Source organism: Lepisosteus oculatus, chromosome 2, assembly GCF_040954835.1.
Source record: "Lepisosteus oculatus isolate fLepOcu1 chromosome 2, fLepOcu1.hap2, whole genome shotgun sequence".
In the NCBI taxonomy this organism is placed as follows: domain Eukaryota; kingdom Metazoa; phylum Chordata; class Actinopteri; order Semionotiformes; family Lepisosteidae; genus Lepisosteus; species Lepisosteus oculatus.
The window spans coordinates 43974096-43992109 of record NC_090697.1 but is presented as its reverse complement, the minus strand read 5'-3'; the positions used below and the strand labels follow the sequence as shown (position 1 = coordinate 43992109).

Below are 18014 nucleotides of genomic sequence, written 5' to 3'. Positions count from 1 at the left end.
TGTCCCTGAATGTATGTCCCTGAGTTATCCCGCAAAGTTGGTCTTCTAAAAGAATCATTTTGTGACTTACTGCTACAATTACTATAATAATTATCCCTAAATGCACAAAACACCTACATTTATTGGTGCCTCGTGAGAGGATGCCTACAATGTTTATCTGGTTAAAGCTGGACATCTCTTTACGTTTTCAAAGGAATGTACTCCTGCACATTCATGAGTACCTTATCCTCCCGCACCAGTCTGTATTTTTGTTGCCTGTAATAACTGCACTGTTTCCTGCCTTGTGGCTATATGGAAATTACATATGTGCCTTGCATTAATTCCACATGTCTTTAGCCGAGTAAGTATTGGAGAAGCCACTTTTTTTGACCAGTGAGCTAAGAATGGACACTTATATCCTTTAGAAAATAAGGCCCTCTGAGTGACACTTGTTAGGACTCTATTTTTAATTCTGATTGCTTTTTTTCCACACGAATTTCACTTTAAATTCAGTAATTTCAATTTAAGCTTGTAAAACCCATGTTTTTAAAGTGAGAATATCTTTACAAAATATGGGAACACTGAGATTCTATAAAGAACTTCAATCGTGGAATGGAAAAAGAAACCAGTAAATCAAAGAATGATACAATACTCTAAAAACAAAGCAAAAACAATGTGTGGTATGTCAAGAAAGTAATAACAGACTGTAATGCAATTGTTGATTCTAAAAGAAACAGTATTTTTAACTTCCACATAATGGAGCTTACCTTTACAGATGTTATTATAGTTTGCACAGCAATCTCCTTTACTTAAACAATCATCAGAGCAGGAGCAATAGCTTCCGGAGACATGTTCTTCACCACAACGGTGTTTCGCACATGTCCATACTTGACCTGTAGCAAACAACATCCATGGCCAAAATATTAAGGGTAAATAACATTTCTAACAAATTAAATTGTCTAAACATTGGAAACTGTCAGTGAGAAAACCCAAAGAAAATGTCTAAAACACACAGCATACAGAAGCATGGAAAGCCCTCAAAGCAAGTGTAGTACAAACACAAATCAAGCACACCTAGATTTCTGTGCTGGATGAGTTTCATGAGCCAAACCTCAAACAAATGTCAGATGCCAAAGTCTGTGGGTGCATGATGGGGAAAAAAAAAACTGTTTGCATCCATTTTTAATGTGCACACTGATAAAAATATTGTAGCTCACTGTTGCTTTTGTTTAAATATATAAAAGTAAATCATTAAAAATAACAGCTAAACTTACAACTAAGATTTTCTATTAATTAGGCCTCATGCTTTGATAGTATTTACAAACCATTGCAAGACTACAATTTCTTAATAAAATTTGACCAAGGTGAATATTGTTTGGGGTGTTGCAACCTTTTGCCCTCTGTCTGCCAGGTTAAGTCTTTGGATCCTATATTCTACTATGTGGTTAGTGACATTGGATAGATGGATAGATTAATTTAATTAATATTTTATGAAAGTGTTTTCATGTCCCTTGTCATTGGTACTTCTTGTAAAATGTTAGTTGTGAACTGTGGTGCTTGCTATACTCCCTTTAGTGTTATATTCTTGGTGAAAAGAGATCTAGCCATACAATTTGGTTAAAGAAATCAGCAGCTTTTATCAGTATGCATTAAAATATTAAACTCAAATTACTTTCTTGTGTACTTGGCTTGCATATTGGTTTTTACTTATGGCTATCATACTACTGAATTTTTCACTTGTGAACTTCTCCCACTTTCTTTATCAAACCCTTAAATCCTACCTTGATTTAAAGTCAAGTTCAAAGGTACTATATGTTGTCAACAGAAGACAAAGAGCTAATTTCCAAAACTGAGATATGCAACTGGTGAATTCCTATATGCGTGCTATCGCCCTCCAAACGAAAATACACCAAAAACATAATACCAAACTAATGCCATACAATTCCCACTATAACTACTCGGAATTGAAGCCTATTTGTGAGAGTTTAAGAGCATGTGTACACAGAATAAATTCTTTGTGGTTTCAGCTGCAGCTGATTAAAACATTTTTTACTTTGCACTAATTGTATCAAATGGGAAATCTGAGATCTTGCAGAAAAAGTTCTGGGAGGGAAACTAGCACATACCGTACTTTATAAAATAAATGTTACGAACAAGGAAAGGTGCTCAGGCCCATCATGCAAATTTGCTTGTTTGTATTCAAATACAATTAATTACAGTGTTTCCTAATATGAAACAGTTAACAGACTTTACAAACATCACATAAAACATTATCTGACAGATTCCATACCAGCCATTCAGTATATTTCTCATTTTTTCTTTCTAATATGTCCCCCAAATCACAAGAGTTGTTATTATGTGGCTTGAGTTAATTCCCAAGATAGGTTTCCTTTTTTTATCAAATTCAATAAGTTTTATTGGCATGGCCAAGGAATGTCAGTTGCCAAAGCAGTAATAATTATAATACATTTACATAAAAAACACATTTGAGAAGTTTCTCTGTCTCTCAGGTGGTGACAGGGGATCACATACTGGGCTGATGCTCTATTTAGTTTCTTTCCCCCCTGCCAGTAGGATGGGAAACCTGTTCTGATTCTGACAGGCATAGAAATTGTGGGATAAGATTTCTTTAGGGAAAACTCTTCTAATCTGAGAGTATTTTTTGGCAGTACTGCAGTAAGTACATCTCTGTCTTTCCTTCTCCCTGTTGGCAATGGGAGTGTGTAGCCTGTCCTCTCTGAGAAATTAGAGCCACCAGTGTTGCCAGTTTCTATGGTCAAACTATGTTCTCCAAGCCTGTTCTTTGTCAAGTGAGTTTGTCTGAAATGTCTTTCACCCTGGTCAGGTAATCAGCTAACATGTATTGTATGGTCGGCAGGGATTTGTGGTGGTAGGAATTCAGGCCACTGCATTTTAGGAGTAACCAATATTTTATTGCTCTTTACTGTACATTAATTCACAGTGGGTATTGGACTATTTTGGTCCTTCTTGTATTGTTTGGTGTTACTCTCTGCATATGGAGACTGTTTTAACACAATTCTATGTGACGGGTTGTTAAGTGGTATGTAATACTGCTCTTTGATTGGACCCCACCCTTCACTGACATATAGGGCAAAGGGGTTAATTGCTTCCAAGTAGCCATAATTCAAAATGCAAAACTTTATCTGGAGGGAGTGATATCTGAAGAGCAACCACATACAGTCCAGGGAATGTTCCACACTGACAGGCTGAATGAACTGAACTTTTTATAGTCTTGATCTTTATAGATCTTCTATAAGCATTAAAAAGTATTGAATTGGATGGAGAGGATTTCTCCAGAATAAATAGTAAAATAAGAACCACAGGGACAAGAGCAGCTGCATGGAACTGCATTTAAAACCAAGAACAGAAGGCAATTCTTCACCCAAAAGTTTGGAACAAGCTACCCAGCCATGGTGTTGAAGACATTACCCTGGTTTCTGTCAAGAAATGGTTGGGTAAGATCTTTGGATCATTAAACTACTATTGTAACTACCAAATGGGCTAAATGGTCCCCTCTTGTCTGTAGCCGTACTTTAGAAAAATCATTTTACCTCTTTCATGAAGTTTTAATCCCAAGATTATTGCCAGCAATATAATCAGCAAACATAGCACCAGCACCTGTGAGGGAAAGAAAATATGAAATACATAAGACTCACACTTCAGGCTACTGTATACTGCTTTGTTTCTAGAAAGATGTCATACCTGTAAGTTGTGTCAAACACCTCTTAACATTTCCCTGACTTTATATACAGTACAGCAGAAGAGGTCTGTATGCACTGGACATGGAATGAATACCGGTACGACCTAACATCAACAAAACAAAAATGAAACTCATATTGGTCCTAACCAGTTGCAGTGTTTTAAGTAATCATGTTTTCTACTGTTTTAATTTCAGCAAACCCCTCCCATGGTCTTATTAGTTACATTTTTTCTACCCACTTTTTACATTTTATTATTTTGGGGGGGTTTACTGCAGTCCATGATAAGTACTTCATTGTAAAATAAATAAACGAAACTCTGTACAAATTGTAATTCAAATAAGACATTTTAGTATTTAAGCCAAATTTCAATATGTCTGGTTTATCTTAGTCACTGATATTCTGTGAAATTCTGCAGTTACAGGGGATGCCTTGGCTGATATCCATGACAGTTCAGAACAGTTCTCTGAAGTAAACATGGGTGTACTGTACAGTATAACACTGGGATCCAGTCCAAAGTACATCCCAAGTGCTCTCTGAAATGTAACACTGATTATTAGTCTTATAACTGAGGCTTTAATACCAGGTTCTCTCACTGTACACATCACAGACACCACTTCCTTCTATGGTGCAAACCAAGGTATCACTTGATTGGATACACCAAAGATACACTTCAGTGGCTAAGTAACAAAAAGGTAATTGTCCTTCAGTGGCCCAATTAGACCCCAACCTAAATACATTCGAAAATTTGTGGCATGGTTTTAAGAAGCTGTCCTTCAATGCTTCCCGAAGAAGTTGGCAGATCTTCTACATTTTTGTCAAGCATAATGGTCAAATATTGCCAAATCTACTGTAGGTGTGTAAAGTTAGTAGAGACCTATCCCAACACACAGCTGTAATTGTAGCCAGATGTACTACCACCTTAAGTCAGAAGGTGAAGACTTATTTACAATAATTATGATATTTCTTTTTTGAATGTATAAAATAACTTTTTTTCCCAATAAACATTTTTCCCCGTAAGAGTGTGGAGTATGGTTTGTTGGTAAAAGAAAAAAAAACAGTTTACTTGCATTTTAAATCATCTTACATTTGTAAGAAAAGTTGGAGGAAGTGGCAGACTCAGAAACAGCAGCATGGGATCTTTCTACAGTATGTCCACATAAAGACAATGTGGGAAAGTAATAAAATGCAAACAGACTGCTTGAGTATAAAATCATGTGAAATGTATTTGGGAATCTTTAAGAAATAGAGGGACAAAGTTTCAGACTTTTGTCTTTTAGTTTTAGTTCAATTTTAGTTCATACTGTCTCTTTGGAATCCTTCAACCCACTTAAGTAAAAAACAGCTTTTACACAGAACACAGAAAAACTGTTAAAATGGTTAAGCATGTTGAAACTACTGGTACAGTATGTGGAGATTGCATCAATAAGTACAACATTTATGTTCTAAAACCTTTAGTTACTTTTACTCAGTTCCTAAGTGTATGATTCATATTATCTGTTAGCCTTCAGTTTAAGGCAAGACTATGTCAATTTCTTCCAGTGGTTCACAGTACCAATAGTCATTCAAGTGCCAAGTAAAAAGAAAACACAGGTGACTTAAACAGTGCATATCCCTGAGAATTTTGCTAGCCCAAATGTTTAGTATTGTTTGCTTTGCACTTAGTTTTTGTCTATGAAAGGTGGGTTACAGTAATATCTAGCTTGTGTCCCCTCAGAAATCTGACACATCGAGTTATTGTTAGTTTATTTCTTAAGCACAGATAGCATTTTATTTTTTTTTATTATCTGAAAACATAACCCAGAAAGTACAGAGCTTGTATTGCATGTTTCCTTTTCAAAATGGAGCCTGATCTCAAAAACAAAATGCAATTTGTGATGATCTCAGTACAGTTTCTTAAACTTAATAATTTTCATGTCTGGCTAACAGGTGTTTCAAATGCTTTAATCACTTATAAGAATATGTTTTGTAGCTTGATACTTTGTTTCTGTTCTTTTGCAATTAAAATTCAAACTATGGCTAATATACCGTAGTTACAGTTTATCCCTTGAAGTTTTAATTAAAGCTTCAGGCAGTGGGGATTCGTTAGAAACCTCTTAATCCATCAGTTAAATTCTATATATTATATTATGTGCCAAACAAGTAGACTCTTCCTCATAACAGACATGACTCACAAATTCCTTCAGGACTGTTTCACAGCAGATCCTTTTTCTCCACTTTCCTTTGATTCTAGAGAAAACATTATGTTTTAGAGAACAGAAATAAGATGAATCACAGAGGGATTTGAAACTGAGTCACTATGGATTTTTCTTTCAGAGGTAAATATTTAAAAAGCTTTTCATGTTTTCCTACTTGACTGATCCACCATTTAATTTGTGCTTCTCAAATCCTTTCAAAATCTTTAAAGTATAGACCATATCCTAAATAAAAATAAAAGAAACTTAAGCTTCTTTTAAAAAAAAACCTCCATTAATGCATCTTAAAAGTCAACACAAACATAATTATTGGTACTTTTGCATCAACATAAGGTTTACTATGAAGGTTTAGCTTCACCGTAGTCATTTCCAATAAAATAATGGAAACAATGCACTGAACCACAGAAAGATACATTTTGAGGTACAGTATGTAAAAAGACATCATCATTATCTTAAAAGCAACAATATGCTTAATCCTCAATTGATCTATTCATTTTTAATCAAAATTAAAAATATCTTATTAGTGAATGTGTTTGTGTGTGGGTTAAAGATTGCAAGAACTGTTTCTGAATTAGCAACAGGTATGCAACAAAAACAACAGCACATTTTGTGGAAAACAAATTCGCAGAAGCTAAATAGTGGCAAAACAGAAATTTTACTAGTGGGTATCAAATCTGAGCTGGATAAACTTAAGGGTTTTACAGTAACAGTCCCCATTCACATGTCAGCCTTAGTCACAAATCTCAGAGTCACACTTGATCCTCTTCTGTCTTTCGAGCCACTCGTGAATAATTTGATTAAGACATATTTCTTTCACCTTAGAAATATTGCCCACATTAGGCAACTTTTATCAATGTCTGATGCTGAGTGCCTGATTCATGTATTTATATAATTAAGGCTTGATTTCTCCAACTCTTTATTCTATGAGCTCCCTAACTCTCTTCTCAACAAATTCCAATATGTTCAAACCACTACACCCATCAATGCTCAGTTCCAGTAAATCCTCGTTGTTGTACAGGGTAGTCTCACTGCCCAACAACATACAGACAACTTCTTGCAACAAGTCTGTTTTCCACTGCCTTTCAGTTAGATCAATTGTCTCTCAGTATACGGTATATCTTTAACTGTCTAACACTGCTCATTTTCCAACACAACACTGCTTGTCTACTCCTCTGAGTGTTGCATTGGCCCATAATAATTTGCCAATGTCAACACAAGTTAACACATGTTGAACTGTAATTGGGATACTGTGTTCAACAGCAATGTGCTTGACAGCAAATCAAAGACATGAGGTAGTCACAGGTTTAACTGGTAATGAGTGACTATCTATTTTCATGAGATCTATAATCCCTCCCTCCACCCTTTTTCTAACCACTTTACCCAATTTAGGGTCACAGGGCAGCTGGAGCTCGGCAAACAACAGGTACACACAGACATAAACATGCATACACTTTCACTAGGGCCAGTTTTTCCAGAAAACAATTAGCCTACCAGTATTTTTTCAGAGTGTGGGAGGAAACCCATGCACTTATGAGAAGAACATATGCTCATAATAATAATCATTCCTTACACTTACAGTATATAGTGCTTTCTGTATACTCCACTTAAAGTGCTTTTCAGGTAATGGGGACTCCCCTCCAACACCACAAATGTGCAGCCCCCACCTGGATGATGCGACGTCAGCTATAGTGCACACAGTACTCTCACCACACACAAGTTATCAGTGGGGAGGAGAACAGAGTGCTGAAGCCAATTCATAGATGGGGATAAATAAGAGGCCATATTTGGTAAAGGCCAATGGCAAATTTGACCAGGACAGCAGGTTAACACCCCTGCTTTTTTCAAGAAACACCCTGGGATTTTTAAACACCTGAGAGTCAGGACCTCAGTTTTATGTCTCACCCAAAGGACAGCACCTCTTTTTTAGTAAAGAGGCCCTGTCACTATACTGGGGCATTAGGACTCACACAGACCACAGGGTGAGCACCCTCTACTGGTCCCTAATAAGTCCCACTAACGACTCTACCAGCAGCAATATTAGCTTTTGCAGGAGGTCTCCCATCCAGGTACTGACCAGGTTCACACCTGCTTAGCTTCAGTGGATTGTCAGCTGTGAGTTGCAGGAATGATATACTCCATGAATTGAACCCACAGCTCCAGCGCTGCAAGGCAGCAATGCTAATCACTATCCCATCAGGCTGTCTGATATGTTTTATATCACTTCCAACTCATAATGAGTCTACATTGTGAATGTTTCCTCTGGTTATTACATTGATTAACTGAATCAAGCAATGTAATTGTCATCTAACCTTCATGACATTATAAAATGATTTTACTCATCAAATTGCAGCTTAATTGGTACAGTATATGTATTTAACTTCTGCTGTTAGGTAAGAAGGAAAGCACTGTAATTTGATGTAGAAAAACATTCCTAAAGGTCATCACTCCATAAGAAAAAGTGCAGTTTAGGATTGAAAACAACTCTTTGCAAGACAAAAGTTTTACAGAAAACATTCCAACTTGAATCACTAAAGACAGAGAAAGACAAAACAAAAACTATCTACATACTATGGAATGCCTACCTACAGTAGAACCACAAAAGAACAGTGAATTAAAAACCACAAACATAAAATCAGCTTGGGTAATGAGTCAGTCAGTTTTGAAGTTTAATAACCATTGAGAAAAAAGTCATCTTTCAAAATGATTAGGCAAGCATTAAGAAAATGTTACTGTTATCTACTTCAGTCAGTTAACACTAGTTTGTGTTCAGTTATCACAAGTCCCTGTTGTGGAGTAATGGGGATAGAGGTGAACCCTGGACATTTTCTCCCATCTCATGATTTTTCTTTCAGAAGCAAAATATTTAAAAAAGATTTTCATATTTTTCCACTTAGCTGGTCAACTGTTAAATTTAATTTAAATATGCTTTTGGTCTCACAATGACATCCCTAGTTACTTTACTCCTTGCTCAGCTGCTCATGAGTCCACGGAGGTACTGCATAGGATCCATAGAAACATTTTTTTGCAAGTCAAATTTTTCTGGAAGGAAAACTATTAACTATATATATGATACATTTTCTGAAGTGTTACTTAAAACAAATGCTTTATTTTATAACTCTAAGTCCAAACATGATAACTCTTACTTAACCACTCTTTAAGCCCTGATCTCCATCTCTGTATTGACAAATCAACTTATGGCATTATTTGGCACCCAACTAATAGCGATTGGTCACATTCACTATGTTGTCACATGTGAATATAACATGCGGCAAAAAGAAAGACAACCATTAAGGCGATAATGGATTGCTTCTTACTCGGGAACCCTGTTTGGCCCTTTACCTCATCTGAGATTGGTGAAACAAAAGAAACTGCAGATGTCCTTGCAGCCCAAGGGAAACAGACAAAAGAGAAATCTAAGAAATATTCAGAGGAGCTTTGTTCATTTGTTGAGGGTCTCTGTCCAATTAATTTATGAAACCATCAAAGCTGCAGTGACACTTAGAAACAAAACACAGCCAGGCAGGCAAATCACTGGAATATTTCCAGGAATGTCTAAAAACTTTCAAAGGACAATACACATTGATGAGAAAATTATCAAAGATTAGCCAAAATTGCTCTCAAAGCTTCCTATCAAGTGGTATTGCACATTGTTCAATGTTATGCCGCATATTCCACTGCAGAAAGACTGAAATTGCCAGTGGACAGTGACGTGTGAGACAATGACTTGGGAAGAGCTTGTGAATAAAATTAAGTCTGTGCAATCTGTCAGACTCGACAATTGCTTGCGGAGTTGATGGAATGGTGTCAGATCTGAATTCAATGAATCCAAACACTCGGATAAGCCAAAACATTTGCAGTACAGTTAGATGAGTCAACTGATATGGCTTAAGATTCACAATTCCTTGCTTCTGTGCATTTAGTTGAATTCAATGAAATTTGCAAAGAATATTTGTGTTGTAAATAGCTAACTGAACGCACAACAAGCTCTGAAATGTTTTAAGTAATTGACTTAAGTATGTGACAGACTTTTTAGAGAAAATTATACACCCTGGGCAAAATGAATCCCAATGTGTACTGATGGTACAAGAGTGACCTAAAAAGCATTTTGCCTCTCTGTGTGAATGATAACAGAGTATGCTGGGCTCCTTTTCCATTCTGAAGTCAGATGGCTCCTTCTGGAGCCATGTTAACATGGGTGGTCAAGTTATGCTCTGCTATTCTCAAGCTTCTGATAGCCCAAAGTCATGCAGAATTGGCTGCTAAATTCATCGACAGCATCTGGATCACTAAATTTGTATGTCTAACAGATGGTTTCACAGAATTGAACAGACTTAACACAGTTATGCAGGGCCGCAATATACACGCCATTCAGCTATATGACAAAATGGACAGCTTTCTAAAAAGGATTAAGTGGTAGAGAGCGTGAGTTTTGGAGAAGATGGCTGATAGTGTGGCACTTACAGTCGAGGTAACAAGCACCATACTTAGACACTTGCAGGCACTTGAACTTCAATTTCACAAGTACTTTTCAGAGCCCAAGTACTGACGATAAGACAAAACATTGACACGATTTCCATTTAAGGATAATGCATGAGGCTCAAACTTGACAGCCCTTGAGGAGGACCAATTGATTGAACTGTCCATAGACAGAATATACAGGAACATTTCAAACTCAACACCTCTTATCTAGTGCTGGATTTGTTGCCTGAAGAATTTCCCCTGGCTGAGCATGAAGTCAATGAGGAGCCTTTTGCTTTTTGTAACAATATATGTGTGAAAATCTATTTTATGCCTTGGGTTATTTGAAAAACAAATCCAGTTCAAGACTCCAGCCAGAGACGGATCTGTGGCTCTGTCTTTCACTGTCCATCTCCAAAAGAAAAGCTGTGTGCTGATAGCCAGGGCCAATCATCTCACTGAGGTACTGCATGTGTGATGATTACAATGTGTTTTGTAATCTTTCAAGTTAATTATTGTTTTAATCACCTGCTTAAATATCAAAATCATTAGGCATTCACATCAATAAATATAAAAATATATTGTGCAAAAATGTCAAATAAAACAGGTTAAAAACTAATGTCTGTCCATCTATTCAAGTAGGGGTCCTTATGGAAAGGTTGAAGACCTCTTCTTTGGAGATACTGCCTTAATGGTGGACTTACTCTGTAAGGGCCACTAGAGAGGCTGGTGTGCTTATTCTATAATAATAATGGAATAAACCACCATTATTTCACAGAGACACAGAGACTACTTGAATAATAGTGTGGCTCATTAAGGAAATTTTTGTGCTCCTAAATTAGTTTTCCATTTTAAAAGACATGTGATTACAATCAACTTAGCAGTTTTGTAGGGAATGGAGGGCAGCACAGTGGCACAGTGTCTAGGGGCCCCGAGTTCCAGACCTGGGCTGTTATCTGTGTCGAGTTGTACATAATGTTCTCCATATATTCTTGTGGGTTTCCTCTAGGTGCTCTGGTTTCCTCCCACAATCGAAAGACATACTGGTAGGTAATTTGCTTCTGGGAAACTTGTCCCTGGTGTGTGTGTCAGCGTTTGTATCAGTGTGTGCTGTAATAGACTGTTGTCCTGTGCAGGGTGTATCTTGCTTTGCACCCCTTGGTTGCTGGGATAGGCTTTGGCTCCCCTGCAACTCTGAATTGGATGACGTGGTTAGAAAATAGATAGATGGATCTTTTGAATCATCATGAAAAAGGTTGTATGTTATCTTGATGCATGAAGGGCTGAAATAATCCCAATATTTCAAATGTTTTATTTTGAAATGCTTTAAGCATAATATTTTCCATTGAAAGATACATAAAACAACTAGAGTGCTAGTGTTCTAGTCCATTTAAAATGGAAACAGAGGAATTTCTACCACCTGGTACAGTAAATGAAATACACAGCTGGCTTTATCTTGTTTTGTTTTTTAAAAATGTGACTACACCTTCCACTTCAACATTTTAACATGTCTTAAGTAAACCACACATCTTGATGTGAATACAGAGTGTAAGCTGTATAAGAAGTAGGCCAATCCACATAAAAGCTGCTTGAAGCTTTTGTAAGGGTTTTTGTAAATAGGACACAACACATACTCATTTCATTCGCATTGATCAAACTTTATTAGAACCTTACTGTATGTCTGTTATCAGAAGGCCCTTCTCAATACAATTGACAATCTAGATACTTTTATTTGTCAAGCTGATACATAAGGAATTTGTGCTGATGTTGCAATGAACCATTCAGTATAGTACTATACTGTTATACAATTATTTAATTACACCACAATTAAAACATAACAGCTCACACACACATACTGTAGACTTCCATACATTTCCTAACTACTTCATCCACTTCAAGGTTGTGGGGGAGCCTGAGCTTATCCTAGCAAGCAACAGGTGTAAGGCAAGATACAGTACACCCTGATCAGGACACCAGTCCATCTCAGGCTATGTACAAACACAAACACGTACACACTCACACCAGGGCCAGATTTCCCAGAAGCCAGTTTGCCTACCAGTACTGTATGTCTTTGAATTGTGGGAGTGAACCGCAGAACCCAGCAAAAACCCATGTGAACATGGGGAGAACATTCAAAATCCATCCCGCTAACACCCCACGTCTGGAATTGAACCCAACACTGTGAGGATGCAATGCTAACCATTGTGCCAACATGCCACCCACACCATTGAACAGTGTTTCTCAGTGCTGGTCCAGGAGTGCCGGTGCTGGTATTTGCAGACCTGATTGCTCAAAAAAAAGCCTAAGCAGATCAATGACTAGTTTATTAAGTACTGCAAATAAAATTGGTGACTGCCTTGTTAAGACAAAAAACAGCAGACACAGGGATTGTAAACCACAACCATAGAAGCTGTTATGAAATAGATTTTTGCAATGGTTGATGCTGTGATAAGAGATGGCACCACTAGAAACATTATCAACCCTGTCCACCTAAACAAAGAACTGCTGAATCACCATCATCCCATACGGAGAGCAAAGCAAGTGAATACAGAGGTATTCTGCATCTTTGATGCAATAATGAATTCTGGCAAATAATCCCATATGAAATCAAAACTGGCAAACGTGATAGTGTCCTACAATTCCTTCATGACATTTCAATGTACGTAGTGTCTTCACAAGAACAACTGTTTTGTCAGGTTGCTCTGAGAAATCATTGTTCACGACACACTTGTCCAGGAAACATTGATATAAGGGCACAGCAAGCACTTGTATACAGTGTACCATAGGATCAGAGCTGTCAGCTTAAAGCTGAGGCTTCACATCTGTTGACCAATATAGTTCACACAAGACCAGAGCAATCAAAATAAGTCCACATTTTAGGACAGAGTGTTTTCTTGGAAAAATGAACTGTCAGTATCCATACTGTGCTACAGAAATATCGCCTGATTGAACTGCCCGCAGACAGCATATACAGGAACATTCCTCCGATATACAGTACACAATGAAGCAGGGAAGACTGACAAACCAATGCTATCAACAAGCTTAAAATGCTACTCTCAAGTCCATCATGGGTTGATGTTCAGAAATCTGTAGTAATGCTCAACAAACATGTCCCTGCATGGCCTTGGAATTGTTTGTGTTCTGGATTGTAAATCAGAAGCTTCTGCATTAGAAGCTCAGAGAGACACTGAGATTTGACACATTGGATTCACATTGGGAAAAACTCCCTGCGCCTGTTTTTGCATGTCAGACGTTCCATAACTTCACATGTGGCCAGACAGTAACTGTTGAAACAGACCACCAGTCACTTATCAAAGTCCTAAAAAATCCCTTCACATGGCCTTTGCTTATTTGCAGAGGATGATGCTTAAGCTCCAAAGTTATCTTGATGCACCCCACAAACATGAAGCCCCCTTGTGTATTATATCTGTATCTTAAGCAGCATGAGGGTGTGGTTTATCCAGCTGGAACGTTGTCACTTTCATGATAAACTCATAGAACCCATAGAAAGTACAGCAAATATGATACTAGGACCTGAGCAATCTAGTGCTATGCCATCACGTTGCCGTCAATCACTACTCCTGGAGTTCTGCCAGTCCATGCACTGTTTTACACGTCTGTGCCACATTCACTGATGTCAGTCAAGAGTGTTCTACACAAAACTTTGATTCATCAGGAAAGAGGACCTGGTTTCACATTTGGCAAGCCCATCTGAGGTGTTATTCCAGCATACCAATGGCAGAAAGGCATTGTTCTCTTGATAAACTGGGCAAAATGGCACCTGTGTTTTTCTTTCTTACTTTTTCCAAGGCTCTACAGTCAAAGGGTTAAATTCCCTCTCCTGTGTCCAGTCATCCCACTCACTAATAAGGTGGTGTAGTTATTCTGCAACTACATATGTCATCTGAATGTATCACAGTTAATAAAGAAAGATCAATTATTCGAATTCAATATCCAAATATCCAAAAAATTGAATACTTTATTTTTCTCAAAATATGTATACACTTATAAGTTCATTGTAATATTCAGTATACAAATTTCCTTTCAACCAACTACTATACAATATAATAACTACATATTGCGATTCCGATTAAATTAAACATAAAAATGATGGACATTATACTGCACTGGAACTCCATATTTGTGTATAAATCACATTTACAGTATATATACAGTGTATAGTGAAAAATACTTAAACAATTTCTCCACAAAACACATTAGGATGAACGGAGGAAACCTGGTACACATGAAGAAAGTTGTGTTGTCTGTCAGAAGTGTTAATACCACTTGCTATATTCAAAACAAGGCCCCAGTATACCAACCAAATTGAAGTTGTTCATAATTTTATAGATAATTGCAATGTACAGGATCTTGTTGGAACAGTTTGTCAAATTCATTAAGCTTCTTGTGGTCCCAGAGCTTACATGGATCTACAGTGAATGTGGAAATGAATCAGTTTGGTCACACGTTTTTTTTTATTATGGCTCATTTATGCGATGATTTGGAGTTTCTCACAATTTTCCACCATTTGCTTCTTTGAAACTAATGGAACCATATATTGTACCTGAATCTCAGTATGTACTGCAATGTTTCCTAGATTTGACCAAGATTTGAACTTTTTTTGAAAAGGCAGATTAGTTACTTGGTTTGGCTGCTACTTATGTTGGATCTGTTGGAATATTCTTGGTGTGCACTTGGTTGATTCAAGCACAATTTGGTAGACCAGGTCACATACATGTCTAGTATATACTTTATACAACTGAAACACATTAAACATACTGTACATAAAACCTCATGTGGACTTTAAAAAGTCCTATTTATGATCTACTGTATGACCTCTCTTAATTAAAAGTGTTGAAGGTCATACAGACATTTTCTACAATGTTACAGATAGGGTAATGGATATTATGGAACACATACTGTACTTATATGAAACCATAATTACTCTATCAAAAATGGCATTTTGATCTTTGATCTCTCTTTATGGTCAAATGCAAAACTCTTATGCCAAAAAGGGGATATGTTGACTTGGTCACTAATTATCGCTATTTGCAGTTACATATTATTTTTGGGTTTTCTAAGCAGTGAATATATTGTAAAAAGCTTAATTTATTTTCTGTAGAATCCTGTCAGTGAGATTTGTCTGAAAAGAAAAACAAGCCTGTTCATTTACAAGTTGTAATAAGAGAAGTTTTTTTCTCTGATAATAAAGTACAGAAAATAATTTTGTAACAGAAAAAAGTGAAAAAAATGCAACAGAGTACAGTAATGTGTTGACATAGTATACTAGTTTCATTGGCAAAAGGAAAGTGCCACACCCGCATAAGGACAATAAAAGTCTAGGCAGTCACCGCATTACGGTGAAAGCTTTTAAAAAAAAAGGCAATATCACATAACAAACAAGAAGAAATGTGTTGTGAAGAACCGTAGTGTGAGCAAGTGACGACTTTGTTTCCCAGGGGACTATATCACCGTAACAGACTCAAATACAGAGGTAGCCTCACTGCAAAGCTCCCTCCCCAGGAGATGTTAAATTTCACATACATAACAACAGAAGACATCTTGGTAATTAATCAGAACCCTTTCCAACCTGCATGTACTGTATCTATGGCAGTGTTCTTTGCAAATAGTCAGATATACATTAGAATACAAAAATGAAACTTTCTCCTAAGACCTAGAAGTCATACACCACATTCCTTTTAAAGTCCTCATGCATGTGTGGGATTTCCTAACTACAATTATTCTACTGTATGTACTGTATTATCATATGATTGTTGGTCCATTTCATTTTAGACACTGTGAGATTATCTCACTTGTTATTTGTATATTTATATTCAGACTTGTCACCGTACGTACTGTACAAAAATGCACATTACTGCTTTAATTTGACCATTTTATGAAGACAGACATACAGTACAGTATACAGTATGTTAGACTCCTAGGTGATAAACCATTTCCTAAAATCATTTTTCCAAATGCATTCATCTATACATATATAACATTTATTAAGTGTTATTTAGTGGTTGGCAGTTGTCAAAAATATAGGAAGACATTTTCCTGTAAACCCAGATGCTCCAGGAAATCCAGGACAGACACTGGTAATAAACAGCAGCCCATGCCAATGACTTTTAAGAGGAAAATGAGGAACAGCTCGTGCAAGCAAGAGGCTCTTATGACGTTAAATACTATTTATCTGATAATGACGAGTACGTTCAACTAAGGCAGTCTTAAGTGTATTTTAGTATTTGATGCAAAATGGTTTTGTTTAAAATGGTTATAGTAACATTGTTGCATATGACTGTAACTGTTAGATTTCCTGTTACTGTAGTACTGTATGTATCGTGAACGTGTAAAATGTCAACTTTCAAGTCATTGTTTACATTGGCGTAGTAATAATTACTTACATATCAATCAAAAGATTAATGATAAACCGCAAACATGAGCGTTATATCGCCTCTATTTACAAAGATCGATATAATTATTTTCTTCGACGACACTACTCCTGTGTAAACACTCTTCCAGTATGCTACAGTGCTAAACCTAAAAATAGAACCTGTAAAACGTAAAGTATTTCTCCTAGCAGTCAATCTCTATAAGAATCATAGTCCTTCGTGAGCTGTTAAAATGTATGAGCTCTGTACACTACTCACCCCTGCGAGTATTTTCCATTTCTTTGTCCTTTTCCTCCTGCTGGCACTTTTGGTATGTTCTTCCTGATCACTTGCTCCCACTGGTTCCAGCATAAGACTAGTAGCAGCTGCTGGCTCTTCTGTATGTCCGTATTGTTTCGTTTCCACTCCCTTGCTGTGACTTTCCATATCTGCTTGCTTGTTTTTTGCCTTGCCTTTTCAGACAAATCCGAACATCAACACGGATTGCTTCACTCTTTATAGCAGAGCGCGTGGAAACGCCTTCTCTTCCTCTTGACGTCTAAGCTTTTACTTTCTAACCGTTCACACATGAAGTAAATACGCCTCACAGTACAAGGGATACTTGTGAGAAACCCACTGTATGTGAACTGCGCATAAGAGTTTATAGATTCATGTGTAGTTAATAAAATGGCATAAACCCTTTGCTAAACTGAAAATATAAATACTGATATATTAAATTAGCTGGATGAACTGCACTCTACAGAAATTAAAGTTGGCAAAACGTTTTAGTGATGTGTAGAAGGTTTACTGTACAATCTTAAACAATATGTAATGTGTTGTAGGGCGTTTTGGACAAAATCACTTAAAAAAAGGAAATAAACTAGTTACATTTAAATTATGCAGTAACAGTGAGAGTTACCCATTTTTAAGCAAAGGAAAACAGAAAGTGGTGCAATGGTGGCAAGGTAGTTAGCGCTGCAGTGCCACATCTCTTGTGTTAGATTTTGGACTGGGATCCTACTGTTTGCATGGAGTTTGCATGTTATCCCATACTTAAGGGTTTTCCCTGGTGCTCCAGCTGTCTGATACTTTCCAAAGATGTGCACATGGGTGTGCCCTGTGATGGACAGGCATCCCAATCAGGGTGAAGTCTTTCCTTGCACACTATACTTCTACAATAAGCTCTGGGTTTCCGTTCCCTTACCATGAATAATCAGTTTTCTAAAAACTAAATGGGTGGAAAATAAGTACTGTAATACTATATCTAGAGTACACTGTGTCATTTTTGGTAA

The 18014-nt window shown here is 36.9% G+C and overlaps 1 protein-coding gene across 1 annotated transcript in view; it reads right to left on the bottom strand.

Moving 5' to 3' along the window:
- Positions 1-17278, bottom strand: part of enpp1 (ectonucleotide pyrophosphatase/phosphodiesterase 1) — a 52254-nt gene extending 34976 nt beyond the window's left edge. Inside the window, exons 1-3 of the mRNA XM_015351045.2 lie at positions 17002-17278; positions 3552-3618; positions 747-872 (exon numbers count right to left, since the gene is read on the bottom strand). Of these exons, the coding sequence (XP_015206531.2) occupies positions 747-872; positions 3552-3618; positions 17002-17169 (361 nt within the window). The 5' untranslated portion in view covers positions 17170-17278. The remainder of the gene's footprint in view (positions 1-746; positions 873-3551; positions 3619-17001) is intronic.
- Between the last annotated feature and the right edge of the window lie 736 nt (positions 17279-18014).